At 39.3% G+C, this 26514-nt stretch overlaps 2 protein-coding genes across 2 annotated transcripts in view; both read right to left on the bottom strand.

Moving 5' to 3' along the window:
• Positions 1-213: 213 nt before the first annotated feature.
• ccdc17 (coiled-coil domain containing 17) lies at positions 214-13839 on the bottom strand. The gene is given in 14 exon segments (XM_053636999.1): positions 214-1587; positions 1691-1801; positions 1975-2182; positions 3381-3596; positions 3777-3828; positions 5898-6029; positions 7907-8089; positions 8175-8311; positions 8511-8618; positions 8931-9069; positions 9952-10051; positions 10207-10290; positions 10417-10521; positions 13173-13839. Coding segments are annotated over 14 exon segments (2001 nt in total). The 5' UTR covers positions 13458-13839; the 3' UTR covers positions 214-1446.
• Positions 13840-13976: 137 nt separating this feature from the next.
• The window catches only part of gpbp1l1 (GC-rich promoter binding protein 1-like 1), a 15589-nt gene continuing 3051 nt past the window's right edge, over positions 13977-26514 (bottom strand). Inside the window, exons 2-12 of the mRNA XM_053636114.1 lie at positions 25490-26514; positions 22670-22783; positions 21313-21442; positions 20874-21199; positions 20689-20764; positions 20385-20581; positions 18992-19132; positions 18718-18873; positions 17207-17325; positions 15907-16006; positions 13977-15796 (exon numbers count right to left, since the gene is read on the bottom strand). The exon at positions 25490-26514 is cut by the window's right edge and continues 94 nt beyond it. Coding sequence (XP_053492089.1) covers positions 15641-15796; positions 15907-16006; positions 17207-17325; positions 18718-18873; positions 18992-19132; positions 20385-20581; positions 20689-20764; positions 20874-21199; positions 21313-21442; positions 22670-22729 — 1461 coding nt within the window. The 5' untranslated portion in view covers positions 22730-22783; positions 25490-26514 and the 3' untranslated portion in view covers positions 13977-15640. The remainder of the gene's footprint in view (positions 15797-15906; positions 16007-17206; positions 17326-18717; positions 18874-18991; positions 19133-20384; positions 20582-20688; positions 20765-20873; positions 21200-21312; positions 21443-22669; positions 22784-25489) is intronic.

Genomic DNA, 26514 nt, shown 5'->3' with positions numbered 1-26514 from the left:
CTGACTTCCAGTAGGTGTGAAAATTGTACAAGAGTTCATTTTCATAACCATGCACTTATGGAAGTATGGGTGTAGTATGTTGGATCTAATGTTAAGATAAAAGAATGGTGGTGATTGCAAGTATGAACTTGTACAAACTGATATGTGAAACGGAGAGAGGAGGGAGAGCTCTTTGCCACAACAGGCCTCTGTGTGACAGTTTCCTTTAGATCTGCATTTAGCAGATCTACACAATCTTACAAAATGTAGACAATGTTGACACTAAGTTCAAGAAATCGAGACGTGATGGACAACTAATATCAAAAAGATCAAATGAAGCCAAAATGTAGAAAATAAAAATCTGAACATCTTTAGAAGCAATGAGATCTTATACTTTGAGCATGTTTGGACCTCAGATAAGCACACACCAAGCGTCATCAGCATTAGGCATCGTACACACCTGCATGCCAGCTCAACTTCAGGGCAAGTTTGCTGGATGGATTGTGAGTGTGTTGTTGAACGAGCGGTCCATCAAAGAGGAGTTCTCTAGCAGTAGGTCAGCTGGTTTGGTGGAGTTTGAGGTCTGACCACTGAGCCTAGTAATTTAGTATGAAGGAAAAAGAACAGTGGACCAAGAAATGACACCTGATGGACTAGTAGTAAAGCTGTGACTTCCCCCTCAAGAGCCATGAAGTAAAGTAATTGGTTACTGCTCACAGAATTACAAGCTACCACTCCCCAGTGTTTGTTTAAAACAAAGAGGTAGGTAAATGCAATCAAATCGTATCTGCTTACATCAGGTAGTGAAAAAGCAATGGCATCTTTATTTCTTTTGGGTGAGTTTATGATAAAGCCACATTCAAATCACATATAAGAATCATTTCCTTTTCAAAAGGGAGCATCCACAAACAAATTAATATTCATTCAGAAATTTCAAGTTATGCAAAACAACAAACTGATGATTGCACAAATGACAGTAGGCATAAAGCACCACCACATGCCCAAGCGTTTTATTCCTCTTACACTACAGCAATTTGCTGACAATTAAAAAAAAAAAAATGTAACAATTAAACAAGGACATGTTCCACATTTAATGCTGTAGAGAGATGGATCTGTCGCAAAGCACTGACACTGTAGACTCCTTCCAATTTTATTTATTTTTTTTAAACCATGTCCTTACATAAAGTGTCGAGGGCCTGTTAAGGGAGTTACTATACAAACAATAACATTAGAACAAGTACATAAATATAAACCTGAGATTTGCCATGCAGTCAGTACAACTGACTTCATAGAAAATTAATCAACACCTTCTGACCAATCAGAATCAAGCATTCAACAGCACTATTGTGTAAACATGTCAGTCTAATTAGACTCTACAAATCAGCAGGGATGACCGAGACCCAGAACTCAACATATACATATTCACAACAGCCCAGATCCAACTGGTTTGGGGTTCATCTCTCATTCTCACCTCTGACCACTGTCCTTAGGAGGAGGATCCACGTGATCGGTTTGGGGCAATGAAGAAAGAAAAGGATTGGATGAAAGGTGTAATGTTTTCGGCTGGGATGTTTGTCCTTCCAGGTCAGTGCGCGAGTGTGAGATGGCCTGCGATGATTAAACAGTGAGGGCATATTTAAAGTTAAATTCACAATCAGTAGGAAAATATTGATTAAAATGAACGGTATGAAAGAAGTTGTGTGTTGCATACCGTTGATGGGTATTTGTACTGTCTGCTATTGTTAGGATTGATTTTAGCACGTGACTGTACATCTCCATCACGGGCATTAACTACACGAAGGCAAATCTCCATGTTACCCAACTGATCATGGAGAGAACCAGACGAACAAGGGTTCAGTTTAGAATAAACAAGATGAGATGAGATGCTTTACATGAGTATTGTTCTTCTACATACAGAACCAACACATCTGTGTCTTATTAGAGAAGCAAAGAACAGCACTATGCTAAAATAGGAAAGGCGTTTGAGGATGTTACCTGAGGCACAGAGTTGAGCTGGCCCGCGCTGAGGCACGGCCTCACAGGCAGAGAGCGGAAAGGAAGTTTCCAGAATCCGCTCTGAACCTGATTGTGATCGTCAAAGAGCTGCAGTTTGGACCAGCCTCGCATCTCTTGATCACACAATTCAAAAACGCCAACAACCTGAACTTCCACCACCAAGCAGAGAGACGGAGACGGCTGCACGCTGTGAGGAGAGTTTCAGTTTTTGGAACAGTTTTCAGTTACAGAGGTAAAATATCTCATGATTCTAAGCCTAGGCAGTGATATAATTATATATTACAAATATTAATTTACATGGTCGCTTAGTGGTTAGCACGTTTGTCTCGCACCTCCAGGGTTGGGGGTTCAAATCCCACTTGCACCCTGAGTTTGTATGTTCTCCCCGTGCTTCGGGGGTTTCTTCCAGGTACTCCGGTTTCCTCCCCCGGTCCAAAGGCATGTGTTGTAGGCTGATTAGCATTCCCAAATTGTCTGAAGTGTGTGAACGGGTGTGTGAATGTATGTTCGATTGTGCCCTGCGATGGGCTGGCTCCCCATCCAGGATGTCCCACAGCTTGAGCGGATAGGCTCTCGGCTCCCCCACATGACCCTGTGTAGGATAAGCGGTACACAAAATGGATGGATGGAATATTAATTGAGCTGGTGGACTTAGCTGGTGAGAATTTCCGCTCATTCAAAAAGACTCATTGTCGTTGCTATTCGGCAGACACTTTTTGTCTTACACTTGAGCTGAGCGCTTGACGGTTAAGTGGCTCCATTATTGGTTCTCTGGCAGCCATGGGATTAAACCTCACAACCGTCAGATTACTAGGTTAGAACCAAGATAGGTTTTAAGGCCATGCAGACTGAGAACAATTCCGATCACCTACAACCGCAACTATGGCAGAATAAGTCTTTAAACACGTTTTTGTGACTTTAAACACGCTTTTGTTCATTTATACTAACGGAGTCAACAAGTTTGGCTGTAATAATACATACTGATAATGACAGTGCAGCATGAAACATTTAGTTTGCACAATTGTAAAAGATTATATGAGAAAAATAGTTGCCTTAAATAGAAACCTGAAGTAAAATTGAAGTGTAGATGGTGACAGACATTTTAATGAGTATTTTTTATAAAAGTTATTACACAACATGACGAACCAAGACACCATTAGAAGTCTATTACGTATAATAGAACTCGTAAGACATGTCACACTGTGAATCCAAAAGCAGGATGGTCATTTATTTTATTGTTTGCCATTTTTTACCCCATCACTTCCTGTTAACGCTCCAGTGTTTAAATGAACGAAGAACGGATTAGAACAAAATCCAGTCATGTAGACGGTCTATAACAGAATTGAATGACAAAGTCTAAATAAATCAGGATTAAGCCTGGTTACCTGTGCACAGGCTGCTTGACAGCTAGTAAGGCGTAGTTTCCAGCATGCCTTCTCGGTGGATAGCCTAAAGCCCCAGCAGGCTGGCCGTGAACAGGTGGCATAGGGGTGGGTCGCCCGATTTCTTGCCCCCCAGAGTATAGCCTGGCTACCAGATGAACTGTTCTAAATGTGTCATCCACGCCAAGGACCATGTCATAGAAGATCACAAATCCAGACCTGTATATACACATTATCATTAAGTTTATGGTTTAATGACTGCTGTTTGGCATTTGTTTTGTTAATTGTTATTGAAATACTCGTCACTGACGGTACGTTGACATATGAGTACAAGAACAAACTACAACCCCAATTCCAAAAAAGTTGGGACGATATGTAGTGTATATCACAATCTCAGACCAAACAAAAGAGGCTGATGAAGGTACAACTGTTTGCAACTGCTGCAACATAACTGATAACAGAAATATAGACGTTCCACATCATTAGACTATAACTATAATTACATAAAATGTATAACATGTCGGTCTTTAATAAATTAAACATTTGTTAGAGTTGACAAATTGCTGTGGTAAAAGAGGAATAACACACTTTTGGATATACGTGCCCATCTGATCATAATTTAAAAATTAAATTGAAAAAATTATAATAATAATAAAAAATAACTATACGTTTCTAACATTGCCAAGTACAACATAAAATATTATTAACGAACTTGTAATGAACAAGGAGTTATGCTTAATTCATTATAATAAAAGTACAACTCGACTGCCTATAAACGCATACCTCCAAGTGTTTTATTCCTTACATATATTTCATTAAGATGTAAAAGGAAAGAACTGGACTCACACAGGATCATAAGGAGCAGGACCAAGAGAGTCCACTGAATCAAACAAATGTCTGTGCTGTTGTGAAGTGTATTCCTGCAACATTGATTAATCATGAATATAAAACCCCAATTCCAAAAAAGTTGGGACGCTGTGTAAAACGTAAATAAAAACAGAATGCAATGATTTACAAATCTCAGAAACCCATATTTTATTCACAATTAAACAAACATATCAAATGTTTAAACTGAGGAAATGTACTATTTTGAGAAAAAAATAAGGTCATTTTGAATTTGATGGTTGCAACACATCTCAAAAAAGATGGGACGGGGCAGCAAAAGGCTGGAAAAGTAAGTGTTACTAAAAAGAAACAGCTGGAGGAACATTTTGCAAATAATTAGGTTAATTGATGACAGGTCAATAACATTATTGGGTATAAAAAGAGTATATTAGAGAGTCAGAGTCTCTCAGAAGTAAATATGGGATGGAATCTGGATGGAAGAACATGTTGCTCTAAAACCTGTAAATACCTTTCAGCATTGATGGTACCTTTCCAGATGTGCAAGCTGCCCATTCCATAGGCACTAATGCACCCCATATCATCAGAGATGCAGGCTTTTGAACTGAGCGCTGATAAAAAGCCGGATGGTCCCTCTCCTCTTTGGTCCTCTTTAAATTAGAGGACGCAGCGTGCATGGTTTCCAAAAAGAATTTCACATTTCGATTCGTCTGAGCACAGAACAGTTTTCCACTTTGCCTCAGTCCATTTTAAATGAGCTTTGACCCAGAGAAGACAGCTTCGTTTCTGGATCATGTTCACATATGGCTTCTTCTTTGCATGATAGAGCTTTAACCAGCATTTGTGGATGGCACGGTGAACTGTGTTCACAGACAATGAGTTCTGGAGGTGTTTCTGAGCCCACACAGTGATTTCCATTACAGAATCATGCCTGTTTTTAATGCAGTGCCGCCTGAGGGCCCGAAGATCACAGGCAAGCAGTATTGATTTTCACCCTTGTCCCTTGCGCACAAAGATTTCTCCACATTCTCAGAATCTTTTGATGATATTATGTACTGTAGATTATGAGATATTGATAGTCTTCACATTTTCACATTTTACATAGGGGGGAGCATTATTCTGAAATTGTTCCACAAATTGTAGATGCAGTTTTTCTCAGATTGGTGAACCTCTGCCCAGCTTTACTTCTGAAAGACTCTGCCTCTCTAAGATACTCTTTTTTTTTTTAATACCCAATCATGTTACTGACCTGTTGCCAATTAACCTCCTGCTGTTTCTTTTTAGTAACACTTACTTTTCCAGCCTTTTGTTGCCCCAGTCCAAATTTTTTGAGACGTGTTGCGGCCATCAAATTCAAAATGGTACATTTCCTCAGTTTAAACATTTGTTATGTCTACTATGTTCTATTGTGAATAACATATGGGTTTATGAGATTTGCAAATCACTGCATTCTGTTTTTATTTACATTTTACACAGCGTCCCAGCTTTTTTGGAATTGGGGTTGTATAATTGGTTTTATAAATGATGTAAAAAATGTAATTTAATATTGCCTAACATGCCAGATAACACCGTAATAACATCTACAGATCCACTAGACTTTGCTTATTTCATAAAACAGTGTAAGCATATGGCCATTTATTTTACAGATTTAAAATACAGATTAAATACAGATCACACCCACTGGAGCAAGAAGACAAGTCTTTCTCTCCCTGCTTTTCTCCACTTCTCTCCTCAGGTTGGAGATCTCAGCCTGCAGGTTGGTAACCTGATAGGTGTGGTGCCTCTGGATCAGATCCAGGTCTAGACCAGCTACAGCAGAAAGTCATGAAAAGGACAGATCCAGCCAATAGATGGTTAACATCATCAATAGTTCTTCATTATTATCAACCTGACTACTAAACTACACAAATATGCTACTGACACCTAGATACCCTGTAGGTGGATCGTTTAGGTCTATAATTAACTTACGCTGATTACTTACTACACTATTCACTCAGCCATCTTTACTCCATACTGTAATTTGTATAGAGTATGAATCAGAAACAAATCAGAGGGTTTAGAACATCAAATACTGAGATTTTGATCAGGATGTTTTATAGATATCTTTTTGTACTTGATGTTAGAATTGTTGTAAATGAATCACATGAAAATGAATCACATGAAAATGAATCATATGAAAATGAATAAATAAATTAAAAGAGAGGGGAAAAAAAAGAATTGTATTACAGACTATTTTTCTCAACGATAATTATGGACATTTCAACTTCATTTTTGCTTTTATAAGCATGTATTTTTGTAACACCTTTATTTAACAAGAGTGGCATGATACCATACATCTCATACACCTCATCATACAAATCCACATATTTACAATTTTCTGTTAAATTTGCTGACGTTGGAGGTCTTTCACATCTCAAATCATTGACCCACAAATTGCAAAACCGGTACATATTGTAAACCTTAATAACTGAGCCAGTTGTTAACTTTTGATGTCACTTACCTTAATTTTTGTGTAACAAATAACTTTGGTTTTTATCTTAACATGTAATATGTTTATGATTGCTGCCAATACAGCTTCCCAAAAATTACACACAAAAAAATGGAAAGAAAATAAAGAATTAATCCTGAGGTTAATATCCTGTTACTTTCTGACACATTTATATCATTATTTTTGTTTAATGGTGCCTTATTCTTGTTGTGCATTTCAACTTGGTTTAATAATGTCAACGTTCAAGCATTTATTTAGAACTGTGATCATTTTTGTAACTGAACTATAAGACATTTTTGAGTGACAGTATAAGAAAATATCTAGCCTTTGTCTGCCAATAGGAAACAAGTATTTTCCGTGGCCATGGCTAAAAATCTCTACCACAGCGCTGTTGAATTCTCAGTTCTTATTGGTCAGGTAATGATTATTTTGCTATAACATCAGCTCGGACAGTAGTAGCCGACTGAAATTCAACTGGCAGGTTTATATGAAAGCTTCCAGTCTAATATGTTGTCATTTCTGTAGTAACAACAAATTCTGAAGCACTTGTTTGGTGCATGCTCTACATTAATGGAAAGAGTTCCCAGTGTCAAGCACTCAGCAGTTTCGCTGTAACATGAAAAGCTGTATTTTATTTTTCATATTAACTTCAAGTTGAGAAAAATCAAGGTTGGTGAGGGAATGACTGTGCATACTGTAGCTTTTATAAAGTAAGTGATAACAGGAACTAACTTGTTACTGTGATGAGTCACAACATTAAATGTAACTAGAAACGGGAATTTTTTGTTCTTTAATACATAGAAAAAAAACTATCATTTGTCAGTTTAATGTGGTATATGAGGAATAAAACACTTCAGGACATGCTCTTATTGGAAAATAATTTCTTTGGGGAGTTTATTTTCCTATCACAGTACACCCTGTTGTATTTTATTCCTTACCCATGACAGTTTTCATAATGAACCATATTTATAAGATCAGAAAAAACATGGTATAAGCCATCATGGCCTCAAATATGTCCGTTATTATAAGAATTACAGCTAACTTTAACATTACATTTAGACATAAACTGCCATGGCAACTCATGACAGCAACTTTTTATGGTATGTTATGTCAGGGTTCAAGTAATCTGTTAACTATTTTTGCTAGTTTTTGAGACTGCCAAGTCAGAACTGCTATAAGGAAATCATATTTAAGCAACAAAGATGATATTGCACAATTTCAAAAAAACCAAAAGAAGCTTGTGAGTTGCAGGGGTTACCTGCTCTTCCTCGGTGTCTCTCTCGGTCTAGCTGTAATTTGAGGATCTGCTCCTCCAGTTGCTGGTTCTCGTGCTCCACTGCCAGAATACTGGAGTCCAGAGCTGGATGAGAGGACTTCATTCCTGAAGACAGGAAGGAGGAGTTACAGGCTCCCTCATGCTTAGACAAAATGGTGTAGCAAAGTTGCACAAACACTGCATTACTCACGTCTTTTCTTCCGTCTCCGGTGCTCAGCTGCAGGTCTGCTCTGCTCCAGGGTGTGAGCCTCAGACTGCAGGTCATGCAGGTGGGCCAGAACCTCTGGATCAGAACCGCCGGACTGTATGTATGCTAGATGTAAAGATCTGTTAACAAGAAGCATGCTCCTCTGAGGAGATACAACCAAGTTTCAAAGAGAGCTAATTTATGGACTATTTCTTTCTGGTTTATATTTAAACAACACAAATCTCACTATGTTAACATTTGAGTGGAAAGTTTAATGTAGAAATAGATCAAACTAATTCAGACTATTCACATTCAGGCTATTATGAGACACAGCCAAACCTTATCTGGCTGGAGAGTGGGCCATCCACGGAGGAAATGAGGTCAAAGGTGACGTGTTGTGATCTTCTGTCTTCTAGTGGGTCTGAAGTAACATTCACATCTTTCATCCTAAAATAAATCAGGGGACAAATGTCAATGAAATTGTCACGCAAGGAAACTGCTGAGCTCATCTCTCTCACACACTCTCTTTCACCCTCCTCACTCTCACCCCCCTCCTCTTTCTCATTCTCTCTCTCACTGTCTCATCCTCACGCTCTCTCATCCACCTCTGCACCCTCACTCTCACCCACAGTCTCTTTCTCACACTGTCTCATCCTCACGCTCTCTCATCCACCTCTGCACCCTCACCCTCACCCACAGTCTCTTTCTCACTCTGTCTCATCCTCATGCTCTCTCACCCCCCTCCTCAATCTCTCTCACCCATGTAGTGCATTGATCTGAGTGCTGAGTCGGTACAGAACCTCCTCGTTTCTCTCTTCCTGTTCTTTCAGTTCATGGAGCATCTCCTTCAGATGAGCCGTTCCATCATGCCCAACCAGGGCTATCTGCCGTTCAATCTCTAGATGCACAAATGTTCAATTAGAGATTATACTATTCCTCTAAAATTCCTATACTAGACGCTTGAGTATATAATGCATAGCGTAAGTGCATAGTGTATAGTACGTCATTTGGGACACAGTTCATGTTTTATTTATTAAAGAAGACGTATCATAGTTTTTATCCATTTATTGTTGTCGAACGCTTGTGAAGAGTTCGTTCTGATTATCACTTACATTATAACAGTAATTCCCTCACTAGCCTCTTATTTTCCTCTTTCTTGAAGTTAAAAGACAAAGAATGCAGCTTGTTGTTTTGCCAAGAATCTGAAAAACTTTACCTTGACAAAGCACTGACACTTGAGACTCCTTCCATAAATGCTAAATAAAAATCTCCTCACAGAAAAATTCACCATATCAACATTTAGACACATTTATAAAATCTGTTTATGCTGAGCGTCTGCCTTACAAGTCCCTCTGTAAATTGTTATGATGAAAAATTATAACATTAGAACGAGTGCGTTAATATAAACGTGTGATTTGTCAAATTAATCAACAGCTTCAGACCAATCAGAATTGAGAATTCAAGAGCATGGTCAATGCAGCCTGTTTTATATTACATTAATGATTAACTTTAAATTATTTATTTATTAACTATATAATATAATATTAATGTCTGTGTGTAAGGCAAGTGGTACATAAGTTTTAATAGCTTTCCAGCTGGATTCACTGTGGTGTGTTTTCTCTGACTGGCAGACTGGTCGAGACGCCTCCGTTGTCCTGATTGGTTGGATGTTTATGGTCCACATCAGATCACAGTTTCTCTGATGTTCTGATTTTAAAATCACCGACTCCATCTTTAAACCTGGTTGCTCCGATACGAATAAAGAGCGATACAGGCTCACCCTTTCTCTGTTGCTCCAGCTCGGTGGTGTGTGACCGGATTTCAGCCAGCTTCTGCTCATGGTGTTCACACACTTCCTGAAGCCTCTCTCCATCAGCCCACTTCCTGCCTTGATACAATCCCTTTAAAAATCCATATAACCCATATACGAAGAACCGTTTATTTCCACAAAAAAAGCTTTCGAATGTACAAAGATGTAATCCCACTAAGTTCTACTTGCCTTTTCCAGTCTCCCCGTCAGACATTTCAGACGTACACATTGAGAGTAACACTGTTAAAAACTGACCTGTGTGTGTCTTCTGGACAGACTCTCTTCAACCGACATCCTCAGCTTATGAAACTGAAATGCAGGATTTATAAAATCTACCGTGATCTACTTGACTGTGTAGACTTTGAAATTCTCACTGATACAATGGAAAATATGAATTTTCTATTCATATTGAAATCCAAGATGTTGACATCACACCTCATGAGTGAGCTTGTTAAAGGACAGGCAGTCAGCCATGCTGGGTTCTCTGTAGGTCTCTCGTCTGTCAGTCTGCCTTAGCAGTCGATCTCTCTGCTCGCTCAGCTGTTCACACACACATGCTCAAGAAATCGCTCATATTCATATTCATATTTATAGAATAATTATTATTTTTTAAACCACATAACATGGTGTTATAGGAAAATGACAGCATGCCCGGACATGTTTTACTCCTCTTATACCACAGCAATTTGCAGATGATCAAACATCGTAATTTGTAAATGAGGAAATGTTGTACTTTTAATCATTTATAATTGCATTCAGTGTTGTGGAACGTCCATAAAGACGAGTTCCTGTTCTCAGTTCTGATATAGCAGCTACAAACAGTCATTCATTGACCAGACTCTTTTTTTTTTCTTTTAAAGTTAATGGCAAAAAATAAAGCTTATGTGACTGAGAAACCTGAAAGCACAAAACAACAACAACCCTTCTCTCTTGGCAGAAAACATACCATTACAAAGCACTGACAATGGAGACTCCTTCCAAAAATGCTAAAAAAAAAAAACATCTTACAGAAAGCTTGGCCATATCAACAATTATACATTTCCTTTGTTAAATAACAAGACTTTTACTGTGTATAATTAAGTTTTGATTACATGTTGGGTCCACCATACAAGTCCACACAAATGAGTTACTACTATAGAAAAGATGACGTATTAGAACCAGCACATTAATATAAACCTGTGATTTAAATTACACACGGCACTACTTTAAAGCTGCTGTTATAGAACATCTGTCTAATCAGATTGGAGAATTAAACAGAGCTGTGGAATTACACACAATAATATCATACAGATGTTAGCATATTAAGATGCTAAGTTACTGATCTTATGGGATTTGTAGTCAGGGGCAGACTTAGCACTAGGTGAAGGTAGGCAACTGCCTTGGGTCCCCAGAAGCCAAGGGCCCACTAAAAATGCAAGTTATATATATTTTTAATTATTAATGCTAAAAAACGTATTCTGAAAATGTAAATATTGATGTTAAAACATTGAAATGAGGGCCCCCAAATCACTAAATCCGTCTCTGCTAGTAGTGATGTGTTGTTCGGGAATGAGCCGCCTCTTTTGTTTGTGATTGAACCTGCAGTGTAAATTAATCAGCATCAGAGCTGTTCTGTACTGCAAGTAGTAGAGAGCTGCACTGCTGCTTCACAAACAAAAAAAACAATTACTTAAATTCCATCCATCCATCTTCTATACCGCTTAACCTTTTCAAGGTCACGGGGGAACCTGGAGCCTATCCCAAGGCGGGGTACACCCTGGACAGGATGCCAATCCATCGCAGGGCACAATCACATACACATTCACACACTACGGACACTTTAGACATGCCAATCAGTCTACCATGCATGTCTTTGGACCGGGGGAGGAAACCGGAGTACCCGGAGGAAACCCCCGCAGCATGGGGAGAACATGCAAACTCCGCACACACAGGGCCACGGTGGGAATCGAACCCCGGACGTGTGAGGCGAACGTGCTAACCACTAAGCCACCGTGCACCCCAATTACTTAAATTGCACAGAAATATCAATTGCAAAGCACAGTATTTCATTATTTAGAAGTTAGAGTAATATTTCATTTAACAATTCAATATACTTAGGAAGAGAACAACAATCACTGATGAAACTATTGCACACTTTGGTTTTTAAAAACAAAACAAAGCTGAGCCAAATAACGTGACTCATTGAAAAGAGCTGGAATTCCCATAACTAGGATTGTGTGAGTTTGAGGGGATAGTTTTTCTCACCAAACTATTCATGATAGTTAACAAGGTTAAAAAAATTGACGGATTGTAAATATGGACTGGTATTTATGCACATTTCAAACATTATTCCTCCCTTATTATGCTTTTTCTTGTCCAGTCTTTAGGAGACAATGAGTAAGAGTGGAACGATACAGCTGAGGTCATACATTTACATACGCCTTGTAGAATCTGCAGTGTTAATAACAATTTACACCAATCATTACTATTTTGTTTTGAGATCTTATTTTCATTTAGTACCGCCCTTCAGAAGCTACATGAGATATTTACATGTTTCCCAGAAGACGACAAAATAACAAACTACACCGATCATCCTGTTTAAACCTTTACATCCACCTTAATGTATCGTGTTGCTTTCTTGAGCATCAGTGAACGTTTGCACCTTTTGTAATAGTTGTGTACGAGTCCCTCAGTCTTCCTCAGTGTGAAAAGATCAATCTCAATATCAAATAGTCACTGTTGGAAAGGGGTCAAATATGCAGATGCTGGAAAAACAAAAGAATGTGCAGGACCTGGAGGATTTTTCTGAAGAACAGTGGGCAGTTTAACTGCTCAGGACAAAGAAGAGACTCATGAAGAACTCTCACAAAACATAAAAACAGCCACTGATCATCGACACACAGGATTAAGAATCGAGCGCATGTAAACTTTTGAACCGTTCATTTTCAGTGATTATTGTGTCTTATGGACTATATGTAAAAATCTGTTATGTGAAATAGCTTATTCAGGCAGTACTAAATAAACTAAAAGCAATTTTTATGATCTCTCCCTTTTTAAATTTTTTTTTAAATGATTAACTTTTTGCAGATTCTGCAAGGCGTATGTAAACTTATGACCTCAACTTTATATTTGTATTATTGAAAAATACGCAACCAGCTAAACTGTTTCTGGATAAAACAATACATCAGCACCGATACTCAAAAAGTAACTTAATACAAGTAAGCCTGTACTAACACCATATACTCATATACATATAACTCAAATACCATCACAGTTTTACTTACATGAATTAGATCAGGAGTCTTTGTTTTTGTGGGGCGTAATACCCTCAAATCCACCTTTCCAGGCTCAATGATTTCCACTCGTCCTCTCCTTAGCACTGCTGGGTCTCCTATGGCACTTCCTATACAGAACCGGGACTTGTGTTTGTCCAAAAGTCCAGAGGAGCGAAACACCATGTTACAATCAGGACAGCTGAACTCTCCAGAGTGTTCCATCTCAGCCGCTCTCAAAAAGTAATCAACTTTCACTCAGATTGCTTACAGACGTTATTTAACCTGTCGATTCGGGCGCTGCCGTTACACTAAACTGTTTTCAGTTTCACCGATCATTTCTCTCAGCTGGCGAGGATTTGTTTGTTGGTTACGGTCACCATGTCAATTCAACTTAACAAAGGAAACTGATGAAGTCACTACCACACACACACACACTTCATAAACGCAAGAAATTAGCGTTCTTATATTCTGCTCTTAATACAACGTGTCCTCATTTGTCCACCATGAGCCGATTTTATTTGAAAATTAATGTTTTTTTTTCCAATGTGGAAACACCTGGGCAGAAAACCAAATGGTAGACATATTTGGCAAATTGGTGCAAAATATTTATTACAATTTTTTTCTTCATTCCTCCCCCCCTCCCAAGCTGCAGAATTTTTTTTCTTTGCTGTCTTATACAGATAAAACCCATACACGACACCTTATTTATCTGCGAATAACGTTAACAAAATAATCGTCATCTTCCAAAACTCACAATTTTTATTCTTATATTTTTTTTTACAATCCACCCTGAATATCAAGGCTGCAGGAACGACATAATGCAAACAAAAGAAGAAGAAGAAAAAAAAACTATTTATGTGGGATTTTTTACAGCTGTACCAACATAAAAAAGAAACTTAAATCGGTAATAAAGCCTTTTTATACCCTATCAGCAAAAACAAGGTACAAAAAAATGGAGATGCATAATTTCCACCAGCAGTCCCTCATGAAATACAGAACTTTTGCAGATGGGCATCTACGGTTTTATCAGCTGCACAGACAGAAGAGTGTCGAGTTCTCGTAAACACATTTATGAACAGAACGTGTTTTTACAAGTCAGAGCCAAGAGGAAAGCTCTACGGACTAAATGCTCTTTTCTAACAAGCCAATAAGAAATCATTCACTACATAGGAAGTTTGTGTCAGTGGATTCAAATGTGCTTGGTAAGGCTGCATTTCCCTCTAATTATCGTTGAAATCTGTATTCATTTATTGATTTTTATTTTTTTTTCCTGCAACAGCAAACACTGAAACCGATTAAATATCATGGCTGACTTGGAAGATGGTTAATCTCAACATTCTGGCTTCAGAAGAATATTTAAAGATAACTCTTTGGGATTGACCTCGTCATAGAACAAGAACCATTTGAAATTCTGCAAGCCCAAACTCATTCATGTTGTCTATCAAATGAAACTGCACTGAGACAGACAATATGTGTTTATGACTGTGATTATTTATATGTAATAAAAAAAAAATTAAATAAACCCCATTGGTCAGTGAAGCTTTCCTCTATTACTGTTTTTTTATAATGAACTCCTCTTCACTCTCAAAAGCTAGGCGAGAAACTCTCACCCAAGCTACGTATCAAATCCGTGTCACTTTGATCGTACATTCACAAGCTTCCTCACATATAGTTCAAAAAAAGCAGAGTGAGACCGGTGGAAGCAGTACAGATCGAATCAAACGCGAGAGATGGGCTCAGATCTTAGCTGCCAAACCGTACTACAAAAAAAAAAAAGATTTCTATTGGGCTTTCCTTTCGTTTTAGTGCTTTCTTGCTGGCTTGTGTTCATTTCTATGAGGGACTGGGACCAACGCCGCTGTTAGAGGCTCACAATGATTGTTTCGTCTCAACACTAATGCTACGAATTGTTTTCGCAAAAAGGAAAAAAAATATATATATTTGAGAAAGGTGTCAAAGCCATTTTATATAACATTCAGATGAAGTCATATTCCACGTTAAGTCACGGTTATAATTGGTGTTATTATGAGTTAGTCTTTTTTTCCCAAGCAAAAACAAATAAAATAAAAAATATCTGGTGGGGGATGTGTGTGTGTGTGTGTGTGTGTGTGTGTGTGTGTGTGTGTGTGTGTGTGTGGCTTTAGATAGACAATTCTAGTCTGGGGAGAAAACGGGAAAAACATGAGAACAGGAGAGAAAAGGAAGAAAGAAAAACAAATTGCCCATGACGTGTCATTTCAGTGTTCTCTCTCTCACTGGGATATGACCGATGGCTCTTGTCCATGGAAACAATATATTCACTCAGTTTCTTCTTTTCACTTGAAATGTAAGGTGTGATGTAAGAGAGACAGAGAAAGCGAGTGAGAGTGATGGAGGAAGAGGACAGGGGGAGAGTTAAAGCCACGTTAGGTGTCCTCGTCGTCCGAAGTCTGGCTGCTACTGCTGGTCTCAGACTCGGAACCTTCATCCAGGCCGGTGTTGGTGGAGCTCCTCCAGGCAAACAGTGCCACAGCACGCGGCTTCAGGAGCACACCGTTACGCACCAACCCGTTCTTCTTCATCTGCGCAGGCACATCAAACATAGCAGCAAGATGTTCAAATAATTCATGATTTAGTCAAATTCACATCATCATAAAACATAAATTCTCTGCTCATCAGTGTGTGGGTGTACCTGCTCAGTCTTAGCCTGGAACTCTCTGAGTTCGTCCTCTGTGAGGGGCTGGAAGTCATCGTTCTCAGGATACTCCTGCCAGCCCATTGCTTTAAGCAGCCTACAGAGAGGAGAAAGGAGAAGATGTAGACGTTATTAGACACAGTTGACGCTACTATGGTGTCTGACAGTTTTTAGCCTTTTTCAATGCACCCTAACCGTCAAGTTCAAAATGGCCTCCATTCAGCTTGTTTCCATTATGTATCTGGAAGTGAGGTTATAGGACAATAATCCATCAATAAAAAGCTGAAGTATTTTCCTATAGCAGCATGAGTATTTCATTCCTCTTCTACCACAGCCGTTTGCCAACGCGAACACATTTTCATTTGAAGAACACCACATAGTACTTTTTACTCATTTAGTTATGCTTAATGTTGCGGAACGTCCACAATACCAGTTACGGCATTACCTCTGACTGCTACGAAGTGTTGACACTTCCAAAAATGTCCTCACCAATATCAACAATTATACTCTTTTCTTGTTTTTAAAAAAAAAAAAAAAAAAAAAAATAAAAAAAAAAAAAAAAAAACACATTTTGAATCCAATTATCAGACTTAGATTAGTGTCTACCGTCCAAAAATTATCCAAATAATGTAACGTTAACTATTATGATACGCACAACAGCTGTCAAGTAATGAACTCAGCCGCTCTAGGCTAGCGTCTTGCAAATACAAAAAGTTTAAATACGCTACATAATCAATTTAATGAAAAACAACATGCAATGAAGAACACAGAATGGCAGAGGGTCTCTATTCTGTTGTTGTTGTACTCTGCATATTGAACGGGACGTCGTGCTTACAGGTGGTGTATCAAACCTATCGTGGAGAAGTGCTTCGGCACCGTACCCCCTGTTGAATTTCTGAGGAATAAACAGTGCAGATGGCATATTTGATGTACTTGTCAGAAACTTTGAGGTATTTCCAAACCGCTGACATGATCGCCATTTGCCAGGTAGCGCCGTGATAACTGTCGGCTAGAACGAGAGTGAAATCTGAGCGCTGAGCACTTAGGGGCAGGGCAGGGCCGCATATATCTGGCCTTTTTTTCCTCTTTCGGACAAAAACCGAACATACCCTTTTCTCCCCCGAGATTTCGGTGCATCCCTAATACTGCTGACGACGGTATCACAAAAATAAATAAATAAAAATGCACACTTTCATTTAAATCAACATGGATACCTCGAAGATAATCCCAACCCTACATGTATGCACTGCAAGTAAAGTAATGATCATCAGTGAATGTGGTGTGCGTTATTGCTGACCGGTGTTCGGCCTCCAGTGAGCTGGAAAGGTGCTCAGTGTCAGAGTCACTAAGAGAGTGAGACATGCCGTTCTCGTGGCTTTCCCCGTACTCTTTAGGCTCAGGAGTACTGCTCTCTCCCTGAAACACACATATAGGGCTTTAACACACCAAACACAGACACAATACTCAAAATCATAAGCTTTCATGTATATGACACTAACTTCCACACTCTTCAGTCGTGACTTCTAAATTACTTTTTGATGCCATAAATCCGCCAGAATCTCAATAAACAATATGCCAATATGAGAGGACGATGACATGTCGATGTTGTATAGGATAAACCAGGGTTTTATCATCTTTCAGTTTAAAATAACAAAATAAATAAATAAATAAAAAATCCACAGCACCACTTAGGTGCAGCAAAAATGACTTATGAAATAATTCAACTATTTAAAGTCCCCATGAAATTGAGGTTTGTGGCTTTTAGTATGAATATGCTAAGCCTTAAGGTTATCTATAAGCTAGTGCGCTCCAAAACAACATTTAGAAGATATGCGCATTCAAAATGTACAGTCTCTCTCTACCACCAACATGGATCAACAATTTCACTCTGCACTTCAGCTTCTAGTCAGACTTTCTGTCCAATCAAATGCTCTCTAGAATCTGAAGTGTTATTATATATACAATGTTATTAATTTAAAAAAAAAATTTTAATAAATAAAAAATAAAATCACCTTGCCGAAGTTGCTGCTGTTGAGCGAGAGAAATCATATCAGCAAGCACGGGTCGTAAACGTGTCTCTGGCTGTTTGAACACGCATTTTATTCAGTTTTCCAACTGTAAGTTGATTAAGAAGGAAATGTCCTGAAGTATTCGTGCCAGCTCACGGCTTTGTGACGGGTGTTTATCCGGGCTGAGATAAGCTAAAGGTTATTGGCGATTTAAAAAGGGGGAGGAGCCACTCGATACGTCCATGGCCTGACTTCCTGTCTCAGCGGAAATTAAGTCAACACATCGTCGGGACTTTAAATTATTTGTCCGATTAAAACATGGACAAATATGTACCATTAGAGATTTTAGTTCCACCCACAGAACCTAAACCAGTTACACCGTAATAAATAAAATGTAGCTCTAAAGCTACAGTTAGATTTTAGTCAAATTATTTCAACTTGTTTTTGAGTTTTAGATTAAATTCATTAAAGTGAAGTGACCAGTCAATTAGGACCTTCATTATTAATAGCTAAATAATAATAATTATTATTATTATTATTATTAACAATAATTTTGTTCATAGTGTTTGATGATTATCTCCACCATTTTTATTCAGAACCCTCCACAAACTCAAAGGGCTCAAACAAATCAACAAATGTGTATGTATGCATGTGTGTATCCCATGCTAAAATATTTTAATCCTATAAAGCAGGGCAACATCTAATAGTCTATGACGTTAAAGAATTAGTAAATTCTCAAGACAAAACAGCGCCCAAAAAGGGGCAACATCACCACATGATGTTCTCGTTATATCCTCACCTCTGTTGCCGCTCCAGGGCTGTGGCAGCTGCTCACCTCTCCGTTCCTCTCATCCTTCAGTCCACGCAGGAACTCGCTCTTACGGTCTGTGCCACGCCGCATCAGCTTCAGCCGAGGAGGAGTGATGTCCATTGGAGGAGTCGTGCTGGATGGTGGCTGTGAGAGATAGAACAGAAAGAGACATGAAAAAACGAGCAACGGTTATGAAGTTCACTACAACAATGCAGCGCTATTTACTCAGTGAAAATCTTGTCCACACTGCAGATCTCATCACCTCTTTAGGAGTTCCATGGGGTGGTGCGTTGACCGGGGTCAGAGGTTTGGTCACAGACACAGGGCTGGTGAAGGCTGAATCCCGACCAGAGAAATGCAAACCCACTTTAGTTTCCCTTCCATTGGGTTTCCAAGGGCCGGTCTGAAGACAACATAAGAGAAGCAACTAGAGCATCTGACCACTTACATGTAAATAAAACACATTAAAAAGGTACAGTCAGTGATTTTGGCAGTTGTTAGCCAAAGCAAGCTGTTTTGATTAATGTGCGAAATTCAAAGTTTTAGCTTGTACACTACCAGTCAAAAGTTTAGAGACACACTTTATTTTTATGGGTTTTTCCACATTTCATAATAATAATAATAAAAAGTCATCAAATCTCTGGAGTAACACAAATGGAACTATGGGAATTATGTTGTGATAAAAAAAATCCAAAATAAATCAAAATAATTTTATTATTTAGCATCTTCAAAGTAGACACTTTTTTCCTAGAATTTCCAGAAATGTATTCTTGGCATTTTCTCGACTGATTTCTTGAGGAATTTCACCGAGACGATTTTTAAACAGTGTTAAAGGAGTTCCCACCAACGCTGGACTCTTATTAGCTGCTTTTCGGAATATTTCGCTCCGAGTCGTCTGTTTAAAAAAATATTTGTGTGTAAATAAAATGTTAGTTTTATAACGAAAGAAATAGATATGTTGGCACAATTCTATTTTTATCTACAACACCGATTTCAAACATTTAATCACACACCTTCAGATCAAAAGGTTTTTAAGATCATGAGAAACATTTCGGTCGAGTACCCACAAACTTCTGACCGGTCGTGTATGTAAATTCTAAGTTCAGTTTTTTTTTTTTTTTTTTAAGTTCAAATGTCTTCCATTAACGTTGGTCTATCTTCACTTTGGTTACTGGTTTCTGCCACTGATGGCGAGTCCTTTGTTTCGTATCTGCATTAAAGAGACAGATGGAGCAGCGCTTCAGTCTGTCCAGCTCTCTCACCTCCTCATCTGTACACTACACTCAAACAGAACAGCTTCCAAAGCTTCAACTTTCATGATAACACAGCTGGCAAGCTTATTACCTTGTAAATCACCAAGTAGCCGAGCGCAACCGAGTCATGTAGCTGCGCTGCATTCTGAAACCAGGTCCGACGTTTCCTGTCTGTACTACTCCTGCTTTCAATTTCTCATTAAAATGACAATGGAGAGTTTGTGGAAAAAAGCATTGGCTACTGTTTTAGGCTCAAACAGTGAAACCTGACCATTCACTTATATGTGAAACCTTTTAAAAAAGTTCTCCAGTTAAATGGGGTTGTAACTGCACTGCCCCTGTGACATCAGATTAGCAGACAATATGCTCTTCAAAGGTGCTGCTATTTTAAGGGTGAAATACCTTAGTTGGGGCAGTAGCAGGTTTTGGAACCAGGTTCTTGTAGACACTGGGTCCAGTGATGGGGACTTTGGAGCCATTGGCAGGCAGAGGGCCGGCACTGGCAAAACCAGCAGAGAATGCAGCACTGGGGTCCTCCTTAGACACTTTCTTAATGACCAGCATCTTAGACATGGTCTGCTTAGCGCTGGGAGGATTCTCTGAAAAACGGGAAAAACAAGTACTGCTTACACATACAACATTCAAAAACGCATGGTGTGTGTATCGCATCAGTCATAACTGCATCAATGACTAAACTTTTCCTTACCCCACACGCCTGCTGGAGTTCCCACAGCGCGAGCCTGACTCACTGGCTTTCCAGTCGTCTCTGGATTCAAGGAGGGCTGCATTGTACACAGAGAGCATTCGTGAATAATCTTTAAAAAAAAAAAAAAAAAAAGTTCACCAAACAAAAAACCTGGACTGAACTCTCGTGCCAGAAAATACACTCACAAAATCCTCTTCAACAAACTTAAGCTTGTCATCGTTGCGCTCCTCGTCAGAGTAACGGTCCTGGAAGGGGGCGCCTTTGCGTGGATGGAAGTTGCCGTTGCGCTGCCGATGGCCACCCTGCCTGTCCCTGTCTCCTCCGCCGCGTTTGGCATGGCGCCCGTGGTGGTGGTGGTGGTGGTGAGGGCCCTCTTGGCCGCGTGGGGCCCCATGCCAGCTGGGGGTCTCCTTCCAGCCATGTCCGCTGCCCAAACCTCCCTGATTGCCCTTAGCGACACCAGAGTCCACAGAGTCATGCCTCAGCAGAGACGGCTGGAGCCACCCATCACCTGCAGGCACAGAACATGCAGAAACAGTTAGCCAAAGTGCGTTAGTCAGATCAGCAGCTGAAGTGCACAATACTTTCGGTTGGGTGTGAGTGAGGACTGCACGCTAGTTTTACCTGACGGAGCACGGAGCAGATCGTTGTTGAAGAAGCCGTCAGAGGAGTTGTGTCTACGGCGGCTCACTCCCGGCCGGCCGTCTCCACGAGCACAGTGCTCACCATGTTTTTCAAGAGGGGCTGCAGGGGACTGACAAACACCACAGAGCACACTTCAGGAACACACACTCATCTCTTTGATCCTCATTAGCATATACACTACCTATCAAAAGTTTAGAGGCACTCATTTTTATTATTTTCCCCCCACATTTTATAATAATAATAATAATAATAATAATAATAATAATAATAATAATAATAGAAATAATAATAAAAAAGTCATCAAAACTCTGGAGTAACACAAATGGATCTGTGGGAATTATGTTGTAATAAAAAATCCAAAATAAATAAAAACAATTTAATATTTTAGCATCTTCAAAGTAGACGCCCTTTTTGCCTAGAATTTCCAGAAATGTATTCTTGGATTTTTCTCACCCGATTTCTTGAGGAATCTCCCTGAGATGCTTTTTAAACAGTGTTAAAGGAGTTCACACCGACGCTGAACTCTTATTGGCTGCTTTGCTGAATATTTCATTCCGAGTCGTCAGTTTAAAAAAATCTTTTTTTTTAAATAAAATGTTAGTTTTCTAATGAAAGAAATGAGTATGTCGGCGCAATTATATTTTTATCTGCAACACCGATTTCAAACATTTAATCATACACCTTCAGATCAAAAGGTTTTTAACATCAATGAGAAACATTTCAGTCGAGTGTCTCCAAACTTTTCACTGGTAGTTTACATGTAGGTGTTTGGGTCACAATTGTTAACACCATGCTAAATACACACTTTCATTTAAAAGAGAGAGATGGTAGAGGATGATGTTTGTATAGAAACTAAGAAATATAACCAACTCTGCTCGTGTTAACAATGAACAAGATAGTTTGTATGGTTATGGTATATTTTGAGGTTTGGCATTAGACAATATGACAATGCTAGGACAGGGTACGGAAACGCCACATGTGCCTATCTGTCACGGTTACAAGATAACTAGACGTTAACTAGCCGGCGGACCAAGGAGGCACTTCCTAGTTGTGTTCCTAGTTCCTCCAGCATTTTTATTCAGGCTATAGAAGGTAGAAGATTTTAGTAATTTCCTAGACGTGTTTAAAAAAACAAAACAACCATTAGACACAGATTATTGTACTAGTATAAAATTTTCTGTTTGGATCTGCTTCAGGTTTTTTTTTTTGTATGTTAACATCCCCATTAATTCATTTGCATACTGACTTACTCCAGCATTTCTAATAGTTCCATGTATCTTTAGCTCAAAGACACTCCCTACAATAAATTTGCATAAAAGTACAGTTTGCGCCTCACCTTGGCGGGCTGAGGCGTGGAGAAGTTAAGCCAGGCAGGAACAAAGTCATGCTGCGCCATTTAGGTCCAGTGTCTCCAGTCAGTGGATCGAGGCATGAAACCTCATGGCCTGAACTGTTATAACGGCAAAACAAACCCACCATGTGCACAACTGAAAAATACTATAATAATAATAATAATAATAATAATAATAATAATAATAATAACAACAACAACAACAACAACAACAATAATAACAACAACAATAATAATAAGGTAGTAAGCATTTGCAAAGGTATAGACTGGAAGACAGTATAAGAAAAGCACATGGCTGATTCTGATCATAGTTATTAATAAATACTGAACCTAGAAGTCTTGGCATTTACAACTAACAACTATCAAACATCTTAAAGCACCGAATATATTCAACATGACTGTATACATTGATTTCATTATTAGGTAGAATTAGAACGCCTTAAAACATTAATAGGGGTAATTGGACAATTAAGAATATTTTAATTATTTTCACAATCTTGGCTTTCTTTTTTTATAAACGTTTTTTCTAAATTAGTCTTGGCCAATTCCCATCCACCAGTCAGGTCTCCCCATCATACAACTGCTACCGATCTGGGAGGGTGAAGGTTATCACATGTGCTGCTCTCGCTGCACCACGGGGCAGTAACACACTCGAGGTAGGGTGGTGAGATTAATGGAATAATCGATTTCGGCCTCCGACGATTATGAAAACAATAATTGTGATAAAACAATTATTGTGCTGCATTTCATTTCACAATGTTATTGTTTTGTCTTTTTTAAAAAATGCACACTTTTCTTTACAGCACGCACGTTTTTCTTTACAGCAGTGCACTTTTGCCCCTCCCCTAAAAGGGCAAACTCGCGCCAGCCAAGCTGAGGCATTTTTAGTTCAGCTCGAGCCGAGATGACGGAAGGAGAGCCTTTGGTCGACAAGAAAGATAAAACCATTTCAGCTGTTTGGAAACAATCTGGTTTCAAGGAGTCCGATATGGAACAAAAAGAAATGACGTTTGGTATCATTGGAAAGCTCGTTTCCTCTAGCGTCATGACAGCTGATCTAAATACACTCATTTCCTTTCTAGAGCTCATGCTAAAACTACAGGCCGATCTAAACCAGGAGACAGAATTTCATTGGCTAAGGAAGATTAAAGTTCATTTCTGGCGATGCGATTCGCCGAAACGTGTCACGTGACGTGCTCCGCTAGCTTACAGGAGAGACGTCATTACAATAAAGAGAGATGTGGGAAACAGAAATTTCGTGCAAAAGCATAAAAAAACTAATGTAAGCAGCAATTCGCAGCGCGAATTGGAAAGTAGGAAAGTACATGTTTATAAAAAAAAAAGATTAAAAAAAATTTAAATAAATAAAAATAAATAAATAAATAAATAATAAAAAAGCCTTTGCGACAAGAAAACAAGCCTTAGTGTATTGAGGCACAGTGATCTAATTTATTTTTACATTAATAAAAAATTATACTATATATATATTATATACATAAAAACATTTTGTTTTAGAAATTTTTTTCTCAACTGAATTTTATTCAAGAAAATCCACTGTTAAAAACACAATTAAATTTATTCAATAAACGTATGAGGTTTCCAAAGTCAATGGGTAATCGTGTTTAATAATCATGATCTCAATATTGACCGAAATAATCATGATTATGATTTTTGTGACCATAATCAAGCAGCCCAAACTCAAGGTACGTTCACACACACACACACACACACAGAGCAACTCGCAGCGACAACGCGACCAGAGACTGTTCATCTTCAACGAGAGCTCACCCAGGAAACACGGAGGCCGAGGAGGCCACAAGCTCAGCTGCAGAGAGATGGTCACAATGGCAAACAGCACACACTGCTTCTCCTTCATCTAGCATATGACATGATGTAAATATACACTGCTGAATTTAATATACAAACGCTTTTGTTGTTAAAAGTGGAAAGCTAGTGACGCCACCCACGTTACTATTAGGCTTGCAACGAAAGACGGTGTCCACGGCGGCACCACCACCATCGTTAGAGAACGGACGCTACAACTACAAACTGAACGCATCTGCTCAATTCAGCATGAACCGAATGAGTCCAAGTCGCAGCACAGATCAGCAGGAGTCAGATTTCATTTCTCACGTAACGAGAGTGAAGCGAGCTGACTGACAACATGATGGCGGAAAATTTGGTTTGTCGTCGTAATGTTTTGTAGTTTTGTTTTATAATGAACCCGACATTCAAGCAATTGCCGCCCCCAAATTGAAGCAAAAGTGAAAGTGAGCACAGCTGCATGGGCATTCATAAGCGAGGACGAAAGAGCACGTCGTTCATGTTACTCAGAAACCTCAAAACGCAACATTTTCAATCCTGAAGACTTTTAAAGGAACAGTTTGTCTCTGACTACACCGACACTGGAGACTATTTCCATAAATGTTCAAACGTCTCCTTACAGAACCCTTCACCGTATCGATAAGAGCTCAGTTTTAAATTTGCTTGTTAGTAGGTTTAGATAAAAGTGGCTTAATAAATAAACAAAAACCAAAATAATAAAACCCTGCAGTGGCCTGACTCTCAGAGATACTGTTATAGAAAATTAATTTAATGATTTCATTTAACCTTCTAACCTTTAACATAAATATTTTATTTTATTTTATTTAACCTTCTGCCCAATCAGAACTGGACAGTGGCTTGTAATGTAAAAACTGCTTAACAGTTGGGGAAAATCTCTGTAGTTTATATATTGAGGAAAATAATCAGGATCAGCGCGTTAGGTAGTAGCATGTGTTATATGGAGATACTGCGATCCCTTACCCCAGAGTCGTGAGCTCTGTAGTCCAGCGGCCCTGTGCTTGGCTTTGTCCCTGCTCACACTCGCTCGCTCACACCGATCCACTCACACGGCTTCAGGTGTGCGACCGAACAACAGCCACGGGACAACAGACGCTCGCCACAGACAAATTCCAGGCTCCAGGATGGTGCAGTGAGCGAGGTGACCTCGTTTTGGTGTCCGGACGTCCCACGTAACGTTATGATGGAAAAATGTTTGTAGTGGTCAAGAAGGAGCGCTTTCGATCAATGCTGGTGGAAGTACAAGACGTAGAAAGCAAGCCGCGATGCCTGAACGACTCTCCGGGACGCTGTCAATTCAGCTCATCCCAAAGTGCGTTCAGAGTGACAAAATAAACTGAAAGTGACGTGGGAGAAATGTCCCAGGAGTTTTGAACCAGTCTTTGTGTCTGGAAGGCTGTAAAAAGCAGCACGGCGTGCTTGCTTTGAAGCTCAGAAACTCCTTTCACAATCTCATGGTAAGCTCAGGATGCACACACAGGAAAAGAAGAAAGAGCGTGGGGCTACACCACACAACGCTTTGTTGAAGAAAAGTCACGAGCCAAATATGTTCACCTCATTAAAACAGCGAGGGTGTGAGATCTAAGCAAAAACAAAGGGGGCCAATGCGTCACATCACAAAAGCCGTGGGTGCCTGGTGCTACGGCGTCATGGGCATCGCTTTTGTTTTCAGCAGCTCGGACTTTGGGCCATATCGGATGACAGGAGAGCGAAAGTAAAACTTGACATCATCTTTAGGCGCTGTCACTCGTAGGCCAGGATCACGTCAGAGAGCCAGAGTACCTGAAACAAAGTATGATCTGATCCTTCACAAATCGGTGGAGTTTCCAGTTCATCAATTCAGTGCACGCTTGAACAGACGACACTGCAGGAGACTGCAGCTTTTCAACAGACGTGTTACACAGAGTGCACCGGGCATCGGCGATTCACAGGAGACCTGATTATAGAGATAGAAAAATCCAAAAGACGAAAAGGGTGCAAAGGTTTAA

Source organism: Ictalurus furcatus, chromosome 11, assembly GCF_023375685.1.
Source record: "Ictalurus furcatus strain D&B chromosome 11, Billie_1.0, whole genome shotgun sequence".
Lineage (NCBI taxonomy): Eukaryota > Metazoa > Chordata > Actinopteri > Siluriformes > Ictaluridae > Ictalurus > Ictalurus furcatus.
This window is presented reverse-complemented; position numbering and strand designations above follow the sequence as displayed.